The sequence below is a fragment of the Coffea arabica genome, chromosome 4c (assembly GCF_036785885.1).
Source record: "Coffea arabica cultivar ET-39 chromosome 4c, Coffea Arabica ET-39 HiFi, whole genome shotgun sequence".
Classification (NCBI taxonomy): Eukaryota; Viridiplantae; Streptophyta; class Magnoliopsida; order Gentianales; family Rubiaceae; genus Coffea; species Coffea arabica.
In genome coordinates this window covers 1,733,974-1,754,707 of record NC_092316.1, presented here as the reverse complement: position 1 = coordinate 1,754,707, position 20,734 = coordinate 1,733,974, and the positions used below count along the sequence as shown (strand labels likewise).

The window sequence follows — 20,734 nt, the reverse complement described above, 5'->3', positions numbered from 1 at the left end:
GTAAGCCAATCTGCTCTGGAGAACTCGTCGTCTTATGTGAGCGAGTATTCGAGTTTGGTGGGAGCGCTTTTGGATTATTGAACATTGACCTTCAAGGTTCCTGGCCAAGACATTTACTGGTTTACATACTAGTCTCTTGTGGAAATTTTGAGGAGGCATCGAAATAACAGGGGTAAGTTTTGTGAAATTCCAATACCTTTTTCATAGATTAAAAAAGGGTGTATGTAACTTGCAAATTGCATAGATTAAAAAAAAAAGAAGAAGTATAGAAGTTGGAAATAGCATTTATTTCATTTTTAGATCGACATGATATTCATGCGTAGTTACTTAATATTCATGCTCCATTATTATTCCATTACTATCTTAGATTGATTTATGATGTAATGAAAATAAAGATAGTAAAATTATATAGACACGATCTCCATTTTTTCTAATACATAGTACATATAGGAGGCTTTTCTACGTTCCAACTAATTTCATAAATGTTTTGTGCTTCCTAATTTTCTTTATTGCTAGCTTTTTTTTTTGTTTTGTAATGATTCGTATGCACTTTTTAGATCGACGTGATATTCACGTGCAGTTACTTGATATTCATATCCCATTACTATTTTAGATTGACTAACGATGCAATGAAAATAAAATAGTACAAATATATAGATATGATCTCCATTTTTTTAATACCTAGTACGCATATGAGGTTTTTCTACATTCCAATTAATTTTATAAATGTTTTGTGCTTCCTAATTTTCTTAGTTGCTAGTTTTTTTTTTTTTTTTGTATTGATTAGTATGCACTTTTTTAGATTGACATGATATTCATGCATAGTCACTTGATATTCAAGCTCTGTTACTATTTTAGATTCACTTATGACGCAATAAAAATAAAGATAGTAAAAATATATAGATATGATCACCTTTTTTTTTAATACAAAGTAAGCATAGGAGGTTTTTCTACATTTCAACTAATTTCATAAATGCTCATTGCTTTCTAATTTTCTTAATTGCTAGTTTTTTTTTTTTTTTTTGTAATAACTAGCATGCACCTTTTAAAATTGACATGATATTCATGTGTAGTTACTTGATATTCGCGCTCCATTACTATTCTATTTGTGACGCTCCCTTCTTTCAAGGGCGAACCCAAGGGTATCCGCAGAACGCCTGCCCAACTCTCACTAGAATTCGGTACAATTCCCGTTCAACCTTAATATAATAATAATTATTAATACCAAACGACATAAGAAAAGAAGTCACTTCCATACATAGATATTCAATCTTATATTACAATATACCAAAAGTACATCTCATTCCCAAAATATACAACCTCCAAAATTTGTCTAGACAAATACATTCAAAATCCCAAATTCAACAGTGTATCAAGTCTCAAAATATAACCGTTATAAGTCGACCAAACAATTACAACCAAAGTATTAATCAAAAGAGTAATATAGTTGGCTTTTCTTCAAAATCTTCCCATCCGATCTTGCTAAGGAAAACAAATCTAATGGGGTGAACGGATGGTCGTGAAGCCAAGAAAAAAAATAAAACATGCACATGCGAACACATAATTCAAGTAATAAATAACAGTAAAATATGTACAAGAATTAAAGTCAGAAAGTTCAAATAATTCACAATTGGTAATATAACACGCTTGTTAAGAATACAGGAGTTCTTAGGAACTAATTTTCACTTGCTTCACCAAGACTCGATCCGATACCCCCTCGTGATGACACTTCGTCATCTGAGTAGGTATTAAGTTCGTAAAAATTTCACTTAATACTTCTTTCATCCACCATTCCACCCTCTCGAATCCGTAACCAAACACGCATGAAAAGAACGATATTACACAAGTATATTGAACAAGATCTCAAAAGATCAAGTTTTGTTTTTAAGAACACGCATGAAAAGGGCGATATTCCACGAATATGTCGAACAATATCTCAAAAGATCAAATTGTGTTTTGTAATAATCCCATGGTTCATCAAGTTTCTCGACCGAGTTCATGCCGGCTCGAATCGCAAGATTGGCCAATGAGATTTGGGCGCCCCCATAAGTCGAGAAGGTTCACTCCACTGGACAACACGACACGCACGACAACACGACATGCACACGTAAATGAGTATTTTTTGCCGACGAAATTCACTCCAATCGACTTTAAAAATCAAGTTTAATGCAAGTAACGTTTGAGTAAAGAAGAGCAAGTGCGATAAAGTTCATACTCGTCTCACAAAATGATATTCACATATATAAACAGATAAATCAAGTACACACAACAAGTCATGCACTTGACACTCACCAATTCAAAAGTAATTGAGCGAGTAAAGTCTTTAGTTGTCCCATCCGGGATTTTCTTCAAGACTCGCTTGAGTACCTGAAAAAATAGTGACCATACATCACTCACGTAAACCCACTACCACGTAACACACAAGAAAGAATATCCACTTGTTTAGATTAAACTAAAGTCTCTAAAGATAACCTATTTTTCTCGAAAATCGAAGTTCAAAAGTGATGGTTTAATAACACAAGAAAAACTGCTTTCCTTCATGAAATCGAGTTTAAAACAATCAATTAACATCAAGAAAGAATAACGAGATCTTAAATTTTCATTTTCTAAGAAATCGACAAATTTCAACTTTACGCGTCAAACTTAGAAAAATCAGATCTTGCACTCAGTAGGTCCAAAATTGAAAAACTTTATATCGTTGGAAACTAGTTTCAAAGTACTAAAAGTTCCTAAAGACATTTTTCCAAGATTCTAAATGAAAAATACTCAAATTTCAACTTAAAGTGACTGATTCGCACTACAAGACAGTTTAAATCTTGGTTTTCGGCAAATTTTAAAAATTTGGCAAAATTCACAAAAAGTGAAATAGTTTATGAAATTTGTAACTCAATTAGATTTCTAAACAAAGTTTAAAATACAACAAACGGAACTAAAATCGGAGTTTTGAGCATTGAAATATAGCAGTTCAAAGTTGGTCGCATTTTATAAACTGTTCAGTCATTTTTCAGATTTGAAAAGCTATATTTGAAGTATTATTTGGCCATCGAATTGGCATTAAAAATACACCAAATTTGGCACAATAAATCTTCCATATATAAATTATATCTCTACCAAATTTCACGCAAAAACTTAGGTGGAAAGGCAGTTAACAAAATGACTGAAGTTCGTAAAATGTTTCAAAGCAAATCTGTCTTCTTCCTTTCCTTTCTTTTCAAAACATTTTGCACCATGAAATCAGTCCTATTTTGGTTCATTTTTGAAACCAAGGTTCTAGAAACATCTATTATACATTTGGTAGGTGATTGACACTAAAATTTTTGAAACAACGCATCCCAAATCAAATTAGACCAGTCCACTAGCAAGAAAGAAGGATTTTTCAGATTTTTAGCTTTGCCGCAGTTTGAAAATTGAACCATATTTTACTCAATACAACTTGAAATTGAGAATGGTTAATGGCGTTGAAAACTTGATTCAAAAGGCTATATTTTATCAGAAGAAATCATTTTGAAAATCAGTTCATAACTAGCTCGAATTCAAGCGACAAGCCACAACTTATCACTGTCACTCGCACAACACAGCAGAATAGAATAGGTAATTTTGGTGAACTACTACGGTTCACTCAATTCGAATCAGAGGGTGCATTTTACACCGTTAGAAAATTATGGATGTCTGGTTTCAAATGCCACTAATGGCACTCGATTCTGACTTCCGTACAAAGAGATATGTTCGTTCAAAAATTACTACCAGAGGACTCTTGCTATACGATTTTTCAGAATTGTTCTTGCCAAAACTCAATTTTTTCTCAACCAAATCAAGTGATTTTCGATGGAAACTTTCCACACATCCTATACAATATATCTACATCAGATTTAAAGTCATTTGAGTATCAAAATTTCAAACCAAAGTTTCGAGAAAAATATGGCAGATTTTCGGCTAAGCTTCCTATGCAATTCTTTTGGTTTTCCTTTCATTTTTCTAATAAATCTCATATTGTTTATCACATAATTAACATAAACAACACTCATCATTATCATATCAGTCCTATACTATCAAGGTGGAATTTTATAGAGTCCACTCCAATCTTTTCAATCCAAATAACAACAACAATGTGGAAGTTACAAGCTTCATAGTCAAAATCGAAACCCATTAAAGTCAAGAAAATGGAAAGATTTGAAGTGGATGAAAGTTACCTCTTAACTCTTGAAGAAACCAAAAATTTCACCACTAAAACTCCCAAAGAAAATCACCAAGACGAAGTTTTCCTCCAAGCCAAGGTTAATCTCTAAGTGATTTTGAGGTTGGATGCAAAATTAGAAGTGTTTTAGAGCAAGAATAAGCAAAAATGGAGTGGAGAGTTTTCTTCATTCTTCCCTTGAAGTTGCTGGCCGAAAATGAGGGAGTGAGGAGAGAGAGATGAGGATTTGTTTGGGTGATGAAACTTGGAGAGAAAGAATGAAATAGTAGCTTTAGGTTGTGTGCAAAAAGTCAACTCTCACTAGTGGTCGCGCAAGGGTTTCGTACCGCTGTTTTCTCTCAGTTTGTTTCAATGGTGCACTGAACCTTCAATGTAGTTCCTTTAATATGGTGATTATCTACTCTTAGTAATCTAGTATTAGTTTTTCAAATCTCCATTTAACCGTTCCGACTCGATATACGTGAACTTTCGATTCGCGCGCGATAAAACAAATTTTTTTAAACTCATTCACTACTAATGCCTAAATTAACTTTTCTTAGTCTATTATTATTCATTCTTAATTCTCCAAGACTAATGCACTCGGATCGAATTTACCTTGGAAAACGTGTACTCGTTATTCCTTACCGAACGAGCTTTCGAAAAATAAATTTTTCTAACGAAACGTTTTAAAAATGTAAGTGAGACATTGTTTCGCATAAATTGATTTAAAATGGTTAAAATAAATTATTCTAAGAGAACGAGTAAATAAATAATTAATTAAGCCATTAAAATAAGTAAAAATTCGGGTTCTCACACTATTACTATTTTAGATTGATTTATGATGCAATGAAAATAAAGATAGTAAAAATATATAGATATGATCTCCCTTTTTTCAAGTACATAGTACGCATAGGAGGGTTTTCTACATTCCAACTAATTTCATAAATATTTTATGCTTCCTAAATTTCTTAATTGCTAGTTTTTTTTTTTTTTTTTTTGTAATGACTAGCATACACTTTTTTGCATAGACTAGTCTTCTTAGCTTTCATTGACAAGTCTCGTGTAAGCCAAAACAATAGATAGACCAACATATACGCGGTTGCAAAAATTATTACAGTATAATTAACAAAAAGTAAGTTATTATATTTGCAAAATTATCTAATACGCATGTCAAGATAGAGCTAACATAATCTAAAGGGGGAAAAATATAGTATCACTATGTTTACTTACTAATTTTCTATAGTTATGTTATTTCTATGTTATTTGAACTTACAAGTATTGGAATCAATTTTGTTTATTTTTATTTTTTTACCTTTTACCCTTCCCCGCACATTTTCTATCTCCAACTATCTGTTTGTCAGATCAAACATTCTAAATCCTAAATCTAACAATGGAAAAATTAAAATCAATTATTAAATCTAAAAGATATGCTTATATCAGCCAATCAAACAAGCATATTTATAAAAGGTGTTCCCCTAGGTTATGGTTAATACACCAACAATACCACATCCCAAATGAAACATTCTAAGTAGTTAAAATCCATGTTGGTAACATATTTAGTTAAAAAGGATTCTACTTGCACTAGTTGCAACCAATACAATTTCCATTTTTATTGTCAATAAGAAAAAAAGCAAGCAATGTATGCCTTATGATATACACAACAACCAAAGAAAGAAAAAATTTGAACAATAAACTCTTCAAGAAATGTACAAACCTAGTTAAATGGAGATAATAAAAAGTGGAAAAGAATACTCATTCGAAAAGCCAAACCTGCTTAAGGGTGTGCTTGATGAATGATTCCGAATTCGAGTCTGATTCTAACATGCGAACCGGACGCCACCTTAGTTTCAATTTTATAACCCCCCAGATGCTGAAACGATGTCGTATGTTGCAGTACATGCCGCTTAACTAAACCTTCTCGTGCTACACTTTCTGTATGCACACGACGCAACCAGTTCTCTCCGCTCTTGCTCTCCCCTGCAAGTAAACCCAAACCCGATTACCCGACGGCGTGGAAGAAGACAGGAATCCAATCAAAGCCAAAATCCTAAGCTCCGATGTCGACGTTGACAGGTCAGAATCTTCCCCTCGTTGTTTATCCTATCAATTTCTCCCTCTCAACTAAGAGCGGATTTGAACACGATGGATTTCCTTTTTTTTTTGGCTAATAAAAAGTATATGAGGCTATTGTTTGAGCTTATATTTCGATTCCATGGGTTTTGATTGAGAGAATCAAATTAAACATCTTCGCCGTGACTGCCGCCTTGGCTATCTGGAATGCTCTGCGGCTCTGCGCATCTTTATCATCTTTACCTCACTTTTTATAGCAGAATTAGTTTTAATGGTGAGCCATTGATTATACAGCTTGGAACTTACGATTACAGGGTAAGCTACCGATTATAACTTATAGGATTAGTCTTCCTTATGATGCTTAGGGAAAATTTTAGGTCAGTGCAACTCGGTTGCTTGATGTAACCTCTGTTTAAATTCACATGTAACAAATCCAATGGCTGCATAAGGTTTGAATGGGTAACAGAACTGTTTAAGTTACTTTGCACTGGTTGAGTTTAGTGTCCTCAGCTGTGTTTTTTATGTGAGAGCTGGAGTAAGAAATGTAAGAGGTAGCTTGGTCTAAGGGCATACGAAAGCCAATGTTACAGTTTGATACATGATTGAAGAATTTTGTAGTCATTAAAAAAAAAAACCTTGGGTTACAAGTTCAATTGAGCATTATCTTACCCCACACTACTAATATACTTAGATTGGTCCAAAAGGATGATATGAATAAAAGCAATGAATTTAAGAAGACATATATGCCAAAATGATTTCAATCAGGTGACTTGATTAGTGTTTTGGCACCTTTTGAGTTATGGAAGATGCCTTGAGAAAAGGGAAAAGGGAGCTAGTGGCAAATGGTTTCCTGAAGGAAGCTTGGTCTCAGGAAAATCTCAGTGTTTTGTATCATTGGTACACTTATATGCAAGTGATAATTATTTAAAGCGCCAAACATTACATTGTCATTTATTGCAAGGAAATTGATGCTCATGCACCAAGTAAACAATCTTCTTAATTGAAGTTTTGTTTGTTACTTATGGTTGCATAATTTTTGCAGTAAGTGTAAAGTGGCAGAAGAAAGTATTTCCTGCTGTGGAAATCGACACCGCTCAGTCCCCGTATGTCTTCAAATGCCAATTGTATGACCTAACTGGAGTACCACCTGAAAGGCAAAAGATTATGGTGAAAGGTGGTTTACTAAAGGTAATGAAATAGATTTGTAGAATGGAAGTGAACCGATTATGAATGCACCACTTGATTGTATCTTATAAGATTTGAAACTAAAATAAAGAGATACATAAGAAAATTATTTTTGTCCTAAACAAAAAAGAAAGTGGTGCACATGGTTTTGTGATTCATTTAGCTTACCCTATTGCACTAATTTCTTCTTTTTTTTTCTTTTCCTGTTTGGTGATAATCTAGGATGACGCAGATTGGCCGAAAGTAGGAGTAAAGGAGGTAAAAGTAGCTTGTTGGTTTACTTTTTACCCTCTTTTCCTGAGCCTTAGTGATGGTTCACCTGATTAATGCTTTTCTGCTTGTTTTTGGTCTAGGGCCAAAGATTAATGATGATGGGGACTGCCGATGAGATAATCAAGGCTCCAGAAAAAGGTCCTCTTTTTGCTGAGGACATGCCAGAAGAAGCTCAAGTTGTTAATGTGGTTAGGTTTCTAACCCTTTTAACTAGTTAATCTTATAGATGCCACTTACTTTTGCACAATGTATTATGCAAATTGGAAAAGAGAAGTGAAAATGAGCTCTTAGTTTGCCACTAGGTAGTAACTGTTTCTGATTTGTACTATCACAAATTATGTGGCTCTTGCTTCAGGGTCATTCTGCTGGCTTATTTAATCTTGGAAACACCTGCTACATGAACTCCACAGTGCAGTGCTTGCATTCAGTTCCGGAGTTAAAGTCTGCTTTAACTAAGTCAGTTCTCTTAATTTCTTGAATTAACTTTTTATAGAGTGGTTCTAGATATATAAGCTGCAATTCTTCTATTGCTAATGTATTGTTCTTACCGCATTCTTTCTGGTTAGTTATCCACCATCTGGTGCTGGCAACAACGTGGACCAGTCTTCTCATCAGTTGACAGTTGCTACACGAGATTTATTTATTGAGCTTGATAAGAATGCTAAACCAGTTGCTCCGATGCAATTTTGGATGGTATGATTGCTTGTGTCACTGACTGATTGTTAATGTCATACTTCCTTTTTGGATTTTCCCAAACTTTTGGTAGCTGTCATGCATATTAAACAAAGTTTTTTGCTTCTTTTCCATCTTGTGGGCTGCTACTTTTCCATATATTTTCTCTGATAAAGGGGCCTACTCTTTGTCTATAATATTCTAACCATGCAATCAATGTGCTTGACAAGCATGCTTTGTGAATTCTGGAAATGGTGGCAGACACTTGTTACTAGTGGATGTTAAGAGTTAAGCTGGTAAAAATTTGTGTGCCGCAATTGTTGAGAAGTTCCAATGTCTTAAAGTATGGATAAAACTGGACACAACTACCAAAACCACCTATATCTTCCTACTCTGTCTAAATATTTGGAGTTCCCAAAAGTGCTGAAGAAATTCTGATAGATGGAGTGTATCATTGGTTCTGCGTTATTTAGATTCGAGTGTGAAAATTTTTATGAGCGGTGGCGAGGTGGAAATGATTGTGTTTGCTTCTGCAAGAGAAGATGTAGAAAGCTCCTTTAAATACCAGAGACCAGTGGCTTCTGTATTAAATTTAAAAGGAAATGTCACTTTCTGGCATCAGTGAAAGCATTTGGCTTGTTTTTAAATAAGATGATCTTTTGGTATTTCATGTCTGATTTCCCTAATGCAACAGTGTTATCCCAAAATTAAATTTAATAATTCACTGAGTCAAAAAGATTGTAGACCCTGTACTACCCTTTAGTTTCATTATCTTAAACCTGGAGTCTTTTTATTTGAAATTTAGCAATCACTTGCAATTTTAGTATTCTGAAGACATCGTGCTTCTCTTTTAAGATTAGAAGTGCCTCTGGCATCGTTTTTGTCCCCAGAGAAAGGAAGAATAATTTTTTTCTCAAATCTTGTGTATATAAGAACTCAACTTGGTGATTTTTTTCCTTTGCCTAAAATGAATACTTGTCAGTAAATAATGGACTTTACAAAGAAGAGGACATTGATTCTGATATGAATTTTCAAAACTAGCTAGATGGAACCTCCTTTATTCAGTGCACTTGATCGTAATTCATTTATGTGGAAGCAACAATTAGTTGAAGAATACATCCTTGTCAGCATTCTTATGTCTATGTATTGTGCTTAATTAAACTTTCTTCACAGGTATTGCGGAAGAAGTATCCTCAATTTGGCCAGCTGAACAATGGAGCCTTCATGCAGCAGGTTCTCCTGCATTCCATCATACTGATCTTTTTAATTATCCAATACATTTATTTATTGCATGAAGAGTGTACCTGGCATCTTTTTCTTTTGGGGATGGGTATGGTAGGAGTGATCTGTGGGGAGCTTTGGGACTAGAATTTCCGACCTCTAAGTGGGTAACTTCCTTGAAGATGTTGGTCAGTGTCAAAGCATTTCTACTTCTTAGGTGATTTTGATGCTGTATTGCTGATTATTATCTTTAAATGATGACAGGATGCTGAAGAATGCTGGACACAACTTCTATACACACTTTCTCTGTCTCTCAAATCATCAAGTTCTAGGTAGGTCACTTATTTTGCTAAAGTTAAAATTTCTTCACTTTTGCTGGGTTGCTGAAATTCTATTTTTCAGTTGAAACCTTTTATTTGCTAACTCTCTTGTTTCTCCCCACCCTGTATATTCACTTTTGAAGATGTATTTAGATTGAAACTCCCAAACACACTTCTATGATTTCTTATAGCAAACTGGCTTTCCTCCATTTTCATTCATTTTGATCATGTTAATTGCAGTGAAGAGCCGGACACTGTGAAGGCACTCTTTGGTATTGAGTTTGTAAGCAGGTATATTGATTGGTATTTGTTGCAACCTATTTTTGTCTTGCCTTTGTGAGGAACATAAATTACCTTTACATTCTGATTTTGTTGTACTTTTGGTTATCATTTTGCTGTATATTCAGCTTTAAATTGTTGAAGTTTCTTTTATGATTTTGGTTTGTCTATTTTGACATCATTCTGCAATATGCAACCTTTTCTCTGTTGGCCTTACGATTTCCTGCTGGAGTGGTTATGTTCTTCTCTCTTCATGAATTGCCTTCTGCTGAGTAAGGGTTTGATCAGTTTTGTCCTGCCCAGCCACATGAAAGAATCACACATACTACCCTTCCTCTTACCTACCATTGGCTTGCAACATGTTTGTTTGAGATATATTCTCTTGTTTGGTGGGTCTTACATTTTTATAGAGAGACTATTGAGTGATGGTTTAATCCTTTTATAGTTAATCCAGCGATTTGGCTCTTTTGTTTCTCTATCAAAACATATATCAAGAATTACTGGTCAAAAACTGCAGGGCATTGATTTAGGTGGACAAATTGTTGGCCATTGTTTCTGACCTGTCAGTGAAAAAAACACAGGGAGTAAGTGTTTGGGGAACTAAGTTTAAATCTGGATAAGAAGAATTTTCTTCTTTATTCTGTTTTCTGCATTGGTATCATTTGCTGTCTACTGTACACACAATTCAATATTCTATATGTATCTGTCTAGCTTTGAGGAGTTCCTCGTAAGATGTTATTTATTTGATCTTTTGCACGACTATGAATCCAGGGTTCATTGCACAGAAAGTGGCGAAGAAAGTACAGAGAGAGAGTCAGTTTATTCACTTAAATGCCACATTTCACAAGAGGTGAACCATTTGCATGAGGGCTTAAAACGTGTAAGTTTTATTTGTTAAGAATTTTGATTCTATGATTCTGTTGAAGAATCTACTCTTTTATTTCTTTTTTAATCCTCCTCCTTCAGCTACTTTTGTTTTTCTTTTATTTTTTATTTGGGGGGGGGGGGGGGGCAGAAACAATAATTGTGGACAAATAGGAAAGAACAAACACCAATTTGTAACTGGAATAGTGATCAGAAGCATAAACTCAATGACTGGATATTTGTAATTAGACTCCTGTAGTTTTACTATCTTCCAAAATGCAGTATTTTGAAGTGTGTTTAACTTTCAGAAACTTGCTTTTCTGATTTGATTTCCCTCCTCAACCTGTTGGTCCTCTTTGTTTTCTTTTTTGTCCTTTGAACCAGTGGTTCAATGCTGGACATTAAAAAAAAAAAAAGAACTGGACATGACTTTGCAACATAAGATTTACTTTTTCAACTTTTTCTGGGGAAATTGAAAAATTGTAGAGATAAGATTGATAATGTATTTAAGGATAGATAAGCTAGTAAATAGGTAGCATCAAATTGAAGTAATAGCCAAGAATGTAGTCACTGACTCATCTCATTGCAGTCCAGACTGGAATAAAAGGGGCTCATACTGTCAAAAAAGGAAAATTTGTTATCCAATTATGCTTCTTTTAATTTTTTAATTTTTCTCATTTAGAAGATATATTTCTATTTTTTATTCTGACTCATTGAGGTACAACGTGCTGACTCTGTATCCTTTTACATTTACCTGAATGACTCAGAGACATCATCTCTAGCAGCCGTTTGTATGCTGCTCAACTGCTTTGCACACAGTTGTATGCATATGTCTAACAAATTTTACCTTTTTAACTGAAAGTGTGAAAAACATTTTTCCCATTTATAGAGTTTTGGGTAAATCCATTTATTTTGATTGATTTATTCATTCAGGGTTTGAAATCAGAACTGGAAAAGGCTTCTCCTGCTTTGGGACGCAGTGCAATTTATGTAAAAGACTCACGCATTAATGACTTGCCGAGGTATGTATTTGATGTATTGGCCCTTAGTTTTTCTTGCAGGGTTGTTATTTCCATTAATGTTGTTCTTCCCAGAGATCTGTTTACCATGTTCCTATGGTATTAGATTTACTTGTATTTTCTTCTCTCTTTTTTGTACTTAGACAGTCATTTTCCTGCACAGATATTTGACTGTTCAATTTGTACGTTTTTTCTGGAAGAGGGAATCAAATCAGAAGGCAAAAATCTTGCGGGTAATTTTTCCCTTTTAATCGTCCTTTGTTTTTCTGTCTAGGCAAAGATTGTGGTAAATTATCAATCTTTATTATGACTTCTATTTAGCTTACAAAGTCACCCAATCTGCAGAAGGTGGACTATCCATTGGTGTTAGATGTTTTTGATTTGTGTTCAGATGATTTAAGGAAGAGATTGGAAACTCCCCGTCAAGTACATTCTTTGCCCCCCTTTATGGATGGTTTATAACATGTTTTCTTTTGCAATATAATTTCCCACCCCTCTTTCTTTCCCCTTATAAATAAAGCCAATATTTGTTCAGAAAATTATTCTGGTTATCAACTTTTAGATTCTTCGAGACGAGGAAGGTAGAAAACTTGGTCTGAAGGTTGATCAGAAGAGCTCTGGTTCAGACACTGATGTCAAGATGACCGACAATGAGGTTAGCATGTGAAATCCATATAAGCAAACCACTAACTGGTGCTTTCTTTCATCTGCAAGATTCTCCAACGATTGGATACACATCTACATAATTATGCTTGATACAACACGTTATTTTATATACTCAGGAATCAGCAAATGGTAATGGTGGAACATCTAAAGATTCATCTCTGGAAGGTAAAAGTGAAATCTTTGGTCCTTTTAGGTAGTTGTTGAGTTATTCAGTTTTAGTAGAACTTGGTTACCTTCATTAAGTAAATAACTACTTCTTGTCTGGATCACAGTTAAGTAAAATGCCTTAATCCATTTGTTTATGGCTTGCTTCAAGGTGATCGAGATGGGAAATAACATTTTAATGCCTAATCATATATTTCATTTAATGATTATTTTTGTTCGGTGTTCTGTGTACCTTTTATAAATGTGTGTGATGATAAGTATATTGTTAATACATGCCCATAACTAGGGTGGGGAAAGTGTGTAAAACCAAATTTTGAGGTAATATATTGGATTGATAAAATAAAAGTGCCCTGCACTGAATGGTTATTGTGGGCTATACCCCATACGTCATGGTGAAAATTCATGAAATAGATATTACGTGATATGTTACTTTCTTACCTTGAGCTCACTTGAGTCCCATTTGGGTGACCTTTCAGGCAAAGAAGTGCATTTAACTGGAATTTATGACCTGGTTGCGGTGTTGACGCACAAAGGTAGAAGTGCTGACTCGGGGCATTATGTTGCATGGGCGAAGCAAGAAAATGGTGAGTCCTCGTATCTTGTTTGATTGCATGTTTATCAGGTTCATTAGTTTGTAAACTTTGTTTGCTTGATTGCAGGGAAATGGATCCAGTTTGATGATGATAATCCGATTCCCCAACGCGAGGAAGATATCACAAGGCTTTCAGGAGGGGGTAAGGATTGCCTTTAGCAATAAAACGGCTTGTATTGGTAGTTGAAATTATCTAAATTTTTTTTTTTTTTTTTTTCACAGGTGACTGGCATATGGCTTATATTTGCATGTACAAGGCCCGACTTGTCGCAATGTAATTTTGATTGTTGTTGGAGGGGATCATGTCATTACAAGAAGTATGATAAACATCTTCATATCTTCCATTGTGTTATTTTTTTTGTCAATATCAATGAGTCATGTTCAATCTGTACGCTAAATCCTTTGTGCTTTTTCTGTGATGAACTTATTTTGTGACATTTCCAGATAATGGTTATCCTTTTTATTCTCGCTTTTACTTTTGGCTCCTTTGAAATTTTCCAAAGCCTATATTTGCCACTTTTGCATTTAGGTAAACTTTTCCGGAGTTTGACATAATCTGGTCAATTCCAACCCAGCAAGATTGATGGTCTGCGGGGGTGTTGGTTAATTCAGGCTTAGCAAAATTTCATACAACTGAATTTAAAAACCCAAGTCAGAAATAGAGGGCACGAGGTTTGGTTGGCTGTAGAGACTTAATTTTCTCTAGGTCATCGTGATTCCCGATTTTTTTTTTTCTTCTGTTTTTCTGGAAAAACGAAAAAGGTTACTATCATGTCAATCAATTGTCCTGGGGCCAAACGTAATGGTATTGATTGATCAGTGAAATGTGTAAGCTCAAAGAGCGGAAAAGCAGTTAATTGTATTTACGAGCATATGTGTATATATGTCCTTTATTTTCTGGTCATCCAAGGCTATGGTGCTGGCTTGTGTCTCGTTAAATGCTACCATGCCATGACATGCATAAAACAGAAAGAAAAGAAAGGAAAAAAACGAAAAAGGGGGCAGAAGATCGTATACAACGAATAGATGTTCGAGGCTGCCGCTTTTTCACATTGGCGCCCTTCATCAGGTTGAGCCTTGTTTCAACATCTGGATACCCTTGGACACTTCAAGGCACCAGCAGATTTGGTCAATGCCCTCACTTCTCTTGCTGCTTCTATCGGAAAAATCTGCTCCGCGCTATAGTTGGGCCTCACGGCAACGCCGCCACCACTTCTTGATTGGCTGAAAGAGGCGCCATTTTCAAAAACATCTTCCACAGATAAGAAGTTCCATGACATGCCATTTCCGTTGTGCTGCCTCCATGTCACCTGTCGATTGTTAAAGTCTTGAGAGTTTCATACACCATGGAGCACGAAATGAAGGAAAAAAGACTGACTTCATCGATACATACCTCTTTATTCCCATCTTTTGGGGCAATGAAGAGATTTGCTTGGCTCTTTATCGTAGGATCCATGCTTCCTCCAATAGCGTATGCTCCCCAACCCAGGTAAAGATTGTTAACAACGTGGGCATATCCGAATCGAACTCTGACACAGACAAAACCACCAATTACACAAAATGGAGGATAACATGATCGATAAGAGTCTTCTTTATGTGCATATATCAGAGTTCTAATAAGAGAATTTTGTACCTTGGCATTCTTTGTTGGCAGCGAGGACCAAAATGATTGAAGGCTACGGTAACTTTCATGTCCTTGTCTCGTCGGAAGCCATCGTCATGTCCCAAAAGCATGACCTTATTCTGGGATCTAAACCAATTGTTTGAGATGGTAACACCTGTTGAGCCTCGCGTAACATCAATTAATCCATCAGGGCAGTCGTAAAGCGTATTGTGATCAATCCATATCTTAGAACTCGATAGCATTCTGATAGCATCTCCATCAACGGGTCCTAAATGTACAATCTTGGCATCTGGACCTACAACAGGTCCTGCTGGTTGAGCAACGCAATTGTGGATGCGGAGACCGTGTATGATGACATTGTTCGCCTGTTTCACCAAATTTTTAAGTCAAAAAAAAAAATTTTCGCCAGGACAAAGATGTATAACAACTTCAAAGAATAATATAATAATGCATCTACCATCGACTGGCGATAAAGATATAAAAGGATAGAAATGAATCATGAACCCATTTAATTAATTTGCCATAATAGTTTCGATTGAACAGGATTTCCCATAACATTTTCATGATAATCGTCATATATTAGAATTTTACTACATCAATTATAGCTCCCTGATAAAGGCTGTTTGGCAAAACTTCCTAGTCTTGGCCTGTGCTCTGTAAAATTTTTAAGAAATAAAGTTGACCAGCAAGCATCTGTAGGTGCCCGTAAGACACACCGTGAACTAAACTACAGACAAATCGACTGGCGAAATCAACCAAGAAAAAAGAACGCAAGTTCATTACCCTTTGCAACACTAGGCAAGCACCACCAGAAATGTGTACATTGACACCTCGTCCATCAATGGCAGTGAAGCTGCTGACAAGAAGGGGTTTCTGGAGGGTAACATTCATGTCTCTCTTAAACGTAATCCAAACCTTTCCCTTGACATGGGTCATAGCATATCTCAGGGTTCCTGGCTTAGGGTTGAGTGCATCGTCGGATGGATCAGTCACCTTGTAGTTTATGACGTCTCGGCCAATGTTGTTCATCATTTTCCCCGCATAACCAACGGAGCATGTAGCCAATTGGTGCCTGTGGCTGCGCCAGTTGCGGTCTGTCCTCCAGCATTTGTCGATCACATTCATTTTAGCAGACACAGGAGGGCTTGAGGTGATGATGGAAATGGTAGCTATGAGAGCCCAAACAGTGCACCAAGGTGCCGTTCGGATGCCTTGAATGCCCATGTTCATTTGTTCTTCGTTTTTGCAAACATACAACCGAGTTTCCTATTTGGAGAAAGAGAGATGAATATATTTTAGGGTTTTGCATGGGAAAGTAAATTGAAGGGCCACGTATTTATACATGCAAGGTTTATTAATTGGAAGTTGTACATTAGTTTCTAGTGTGTGGTGAGCGGGAGTTTTTGATATGGATGTAAAATGAATGGAAATTGGAGCAGGTATTGCTGTGTTGTACTCCTAGATCAGTTTCATCCCCCATTTTTTCTTTTGGAAAAAGCTATTTTCAGCTAGTTGAACTAGTCTAGAAAGGTAGACAAGACAGATCAAACACCGTTACTTGATCTGTCTTTAGCAGAGATTGAGAGAGAGAGAGATAGAAACGGTAGTTAAAAAACGCCACAATTTTCTCAACCATTACCGCGTAGTATGGCTTCGATACTAGCTAGCACAGAATCGTAAATCGTAGTAGTATCGGGAGTAATGGGAGAGGAGTAATGGTTAGGTTACAATTCGGACTTAAATGTGGTATGAGTTTATAGTTGAGGTTTGTCTCATATGGTCATATAGCCAGTGACAGTTGTTTGGAGTTTTCAAAGCAACATTCGAGGATACCGGCTGGGGGTTAAACCTCCGCAATATACATTATCGCTAATTTACGTTTTTTTTACCCCATTATTCTCTTTCTTTCTTTCTTTCTTTTTTGGGAGCTTTATCCTGTAAAATTATGATTTGGACTAAAGAAATAGAAATAAGTTATCTAGAATTGTCCAACTTATCAATAGTAAAGATGATGAGCTCTCTGCTATTGGCCCAATCATTGAAGAGTTACGGGAAGCTTTGCATGGTCCTCGTTTGATTGATGTAAATTGGGATATTTGCTTATATTATCATTGCAATTTTCAATACATCTTTTTAATTATTTTTTTATCTCACATACATCACATCACAAAAAGTGTTACAGTAAAAATATCTCAAATAGTTCTTGAACTAGCGCATTTTACCAAAAATTTTCACTCCATTGAATTCTGTGGAACTCTTCTCCTACATTTGTTGAGCAGAGAGATCCAATTAAATCGAATCACAGGGTAGGGTACTACAACCAACTAACTGCATGCGCTGCTGCTGCTGCTTGTTGAATAATTTGTGTTAATGTTTCAAGCCATGCATGATTAGTGCAAGGCCTAAGGAAGGAGTGAATGGGTAATCAACAGCAGCAAAACATTAGTTAAAAACACAATGATGATAATGAATGGTTATTATGGGAGTGAATCATTAATCATTTTCATGGTCCACGGGTGGCTGCCGTCCCTGGACCTTCATCATCGCACATCACTCCATCACCCAACTTCCTCTTCTACTTCTATGGTCTTCTCTCCTGCGGTTGTAATCAAATGCTCATTGCCGTTTCATGGAATCCAAGAATGAGCCAGGTTTTTCACGCGTGGGTAGGGAAGGTGGCTCACGAGTTCCAAGTACTGAGTGGATCATTTTATGTCGGCCAAATCAAGTGGTGTTCTTCTTCTTATTACTCTCTCTCCGTCCCACTTGAATAGTTTTGATTTTTTTTTTCACACAGTTTAATAAAAAATAGTTAACTTTGTTAGAACAATCAATTTAGATAGTTATTTTCTTAAAATACCCTCACATTAATTAGAGTACAACTTTATGAAAACTTGATTTGATGGTAAAAAAAGAATCAACTCTCATTAAATGGGATAGGTTTATAGTAACAACAACTTACATTGAATAAGGGTGTTTTAGAAAATTAAAATACAACTACATTTTTCAATTGGAAAGTAGACTACAATTTAGGACAGATAAAAAAAAAAAAAAACAGGACTATCAAATTGGGACGGAGGGAGTATTATTATTTGTTTTAAGTCGTGTGTAATGGTGAACACAAATTGAACAAATGAAAACAGATATTCAAATAACATCTAAAAACATAACAAATTTTATTATTTATTGAAATTTTGTGCTCAATTCTCAACCCTACCATCCAATTTTGAATTTATTTTTCTCCCATCATGAACTGTTATCTCAATCCCCCAAACCCTAAAAATAGAAATCCCTATTAAGGTTCATGACCAGAATCTCTGTACAAAATCTGCATTGTTTATTCTTTTAGTCAGACATACATAGAAGAAATGTTGGACCAAAATCAACTTTCCGTTAAAAAAGGAAGAAAAAAGAAAATCATTTTAACTTTTTCATCTCTCAAGTCAATTTATGCTACAACAAAAAAGTATTCATATCTTCTACTCCTCTCTGTGTTGACTGTTGGTTGCACCCGAAAACGGGGCAAATTCCGATTGCAATTACAGTAGACCTTTTGCATTGCATGCAGGTCAACAACTGAGGCAATTAATTGACTTTGCAATAATATGTCCAGTACTGTACTGACACAATTAGCAGCATTTATTACAGCCAAGACCTTTGGTAAGCCTCTTTGCACATTGTCAACGTACACCTCTCTTCACACTTTCTCTAGTGCATTTGATTTTGGAGGCGAAGGCTTTCTTTTCTCTTTTTTTTTTTTTTTTGAGAAGGTATAATAATATAAATAAATTTTATATGTACTGACGGTGTATACACACTATTACAGTTAGATATACGATACATATGTAGAACTTAAGTTTTAAATTCAAATTCGTATTACATATCATGCATCTAACGATGAAAATGTGTATATTATCAGTGTATAGAAGATTAATACTAATAATATTCAAGCATTCCGACTAACAAATACTAACAGCTTGTACTTTATGGCAACTCAGGGAAGGAGAGGTTGTAGGAGGGCAAGTAACGACAAAAGAAAAAGATCAAAATGGAAATTTTGGCATGGATAAGAGAGAGATGCTTGTGGGCCACATTTACCCACAGCCATGTTGACATGAATGACCTGTGTCCTCTTGAGGCTTTCACAGGCCCACCCCAAGGGGGTTCTTTGCGATGCAATTCTAAAACCTGATCGTGAACGTGGTCCATCTAAAGACACATCATGGCTTGTGGGCCTTCATGGCCCGAGTTAAGATTTTTCCATAATTCGACAAGTAGCTAATGGTAGTAATTGCAACAAACCATTTGCACCGCGATCCTATTCCATTGATCGACAACCTCAATAGACTTTTCTCAGCCCCAAAAAAAAAAAAAAAGAAAGAAAAAAAATTGGCTGAGTTAATTTTCTCCAGTATAAAAGATGGGGAATTCTTTTTTCCTTAAATCATAGTCAAGTTTTTTTTTTTTAAATTTTTCTGTTTCTAGTAGCAAAGGGTGATATTTAAGAAATAGAAAGAGGAGAGAGATTTGATTTTTGAAATCTCAACACTAAACCATAACCAAATTCTTAGCCTAGTCAACTAAATTAGCGAATTTCCTAAAAACACTTGTCCTTTATTTTTACGGACAATGTCGCATATTCAAGTTCCGCGATCTCGTAACACTTTTTTGTCTTCACTCCTCTTTTACAGTGATTTGAAAATCAGATCGGACTCATAATTGTTTCTACCGATTGAATTGTGAATTGACCATTAAATCAGTTCGATCCACTAATAAAATCCAAAATTTAATTGAACTAACCAAACTTGATCGAGAACTAGTTTGCTAGTCATAATCGAATAAAAATCCAACTTTTGAATCGGTTCACCCTAATTTTTATTTTCTTTTTTTTTAAATTTTAAAGTTATCCAATTTCCATAATAAATAAAAATAAAAGAATAAAAAAAGAGAAACATTTGAGCAAAGTTAAACCGATTGAGCCCAATTGAACCATGGATCGAAAATCCATCCGATTCATATAACTATCCCGAGTTTAAAACATTTACCTTTACCTATAGTAATTAAATCCAACCCCAAAACTCAACTTGAGGTGACCGAATCACCGGTTCAAATGCGGATTGAGCAATTCAACAGCAAGTTGTATGATAATTATATTATATAACATAATAATATATTTTAAATTTTAAAAATAATAAAACTTTTAAGTTAATGATTCAACCAACAATAATTTTTCTCAATTCACCGGTTGAACCATAAAATCATCATTGACTGGTCAATAAATTTGCTTAATTAATTTAATTAGCAACCCACACCGATCCTCTGACCAAATTGGTCAGGCCGGAATTTATAACCATGCTTCTACCATCCTATTTGCAGCAAAGGATTCATTAGCTCCAAAAATTAAATACAAAGCCTTCATTCTTATCCCCTTGTTACCAAGCAAATCCGAAATTTAAAAAAAAAAAAAAAAAAAAAAAACCCCCCACCTAATTATGAGTCATAAAGCAAGCTGTAGCACAATGATGTTAAGCCATCATCACTGGCTACCGTAGCTCGTAAAATGCTCTGATGGCCTAAGCAAACAGATAAAACGTTGAGCCTAAGAATAAT

General features: G+C 35.2%; 2 protein-coding genes across 2 annotated transcripts; one reads left to right on the top strand and one right to left on the bottom strand.

Annotated features, from left to right (window-relative positions):
- Positions 1–6,088: 6,088 nt before the first annotated feature.
- LOC113742689 (ubiquitin carboxyl-terminal hydrolase 6) lies at positions 6,089–13,975 on the top strand. Its single transcript, XM_072045280.1, has 18 exons — positions 6,089–6,247; positions 7,287–7,432; positions 7,652–7,687; positions 7,783–7,890; positions 8,058–8,158; positions 8,269–8,395; positions 9,548–9,607; positions 9,860–9,927; positions 10,156–10,206; positions 10,966–11,074; positions 11,992–12,080; positions 12,241–12,310; positions 12,423–12,503; positions 12,640–12,732; positions 12,860–12,908; positions 13,385–13,492; positions 13,568–13,642; positions 13,723–13,975. The coding sequence occupies exons 1-18, from the start codon at positions 6,232–6,234 to the stop codon at positions 13,776–13,778; spliced, it is 1,443 nt and encodes a 480-aa protein (XP_071901381.1). The 5' UTR covers positions 6,089–6,231; the 3' UTR covers positions 13,779–13,975.
- A 492-nt stretch (positions 13,976–14,467) lies between these two features.
- LOC140005022 (probable pectate lyase 9) lies at positions 14,468–16,348 on the bottom strand. Its single transcript, XM_072045091.1, has 4 exons — positions 15,908–16,348; positions 15,134–15,489; positions 14,894–15,029; positions 14,468–14,810 (listed from the first exon to the last, which is right to left on the bottom strand). Exons 1-4 carry the CDS (start codon positions 16,346–16,348, stop codon positions 14,583–14,585), a joined length of 1,161 nt encoding a protein of 386 aa, XP_071901192.1. The 3' UTR covers positions 14,468–14,582.
- Positions 16,349–20,734: the final 4,386 nt, after the last annotated feature.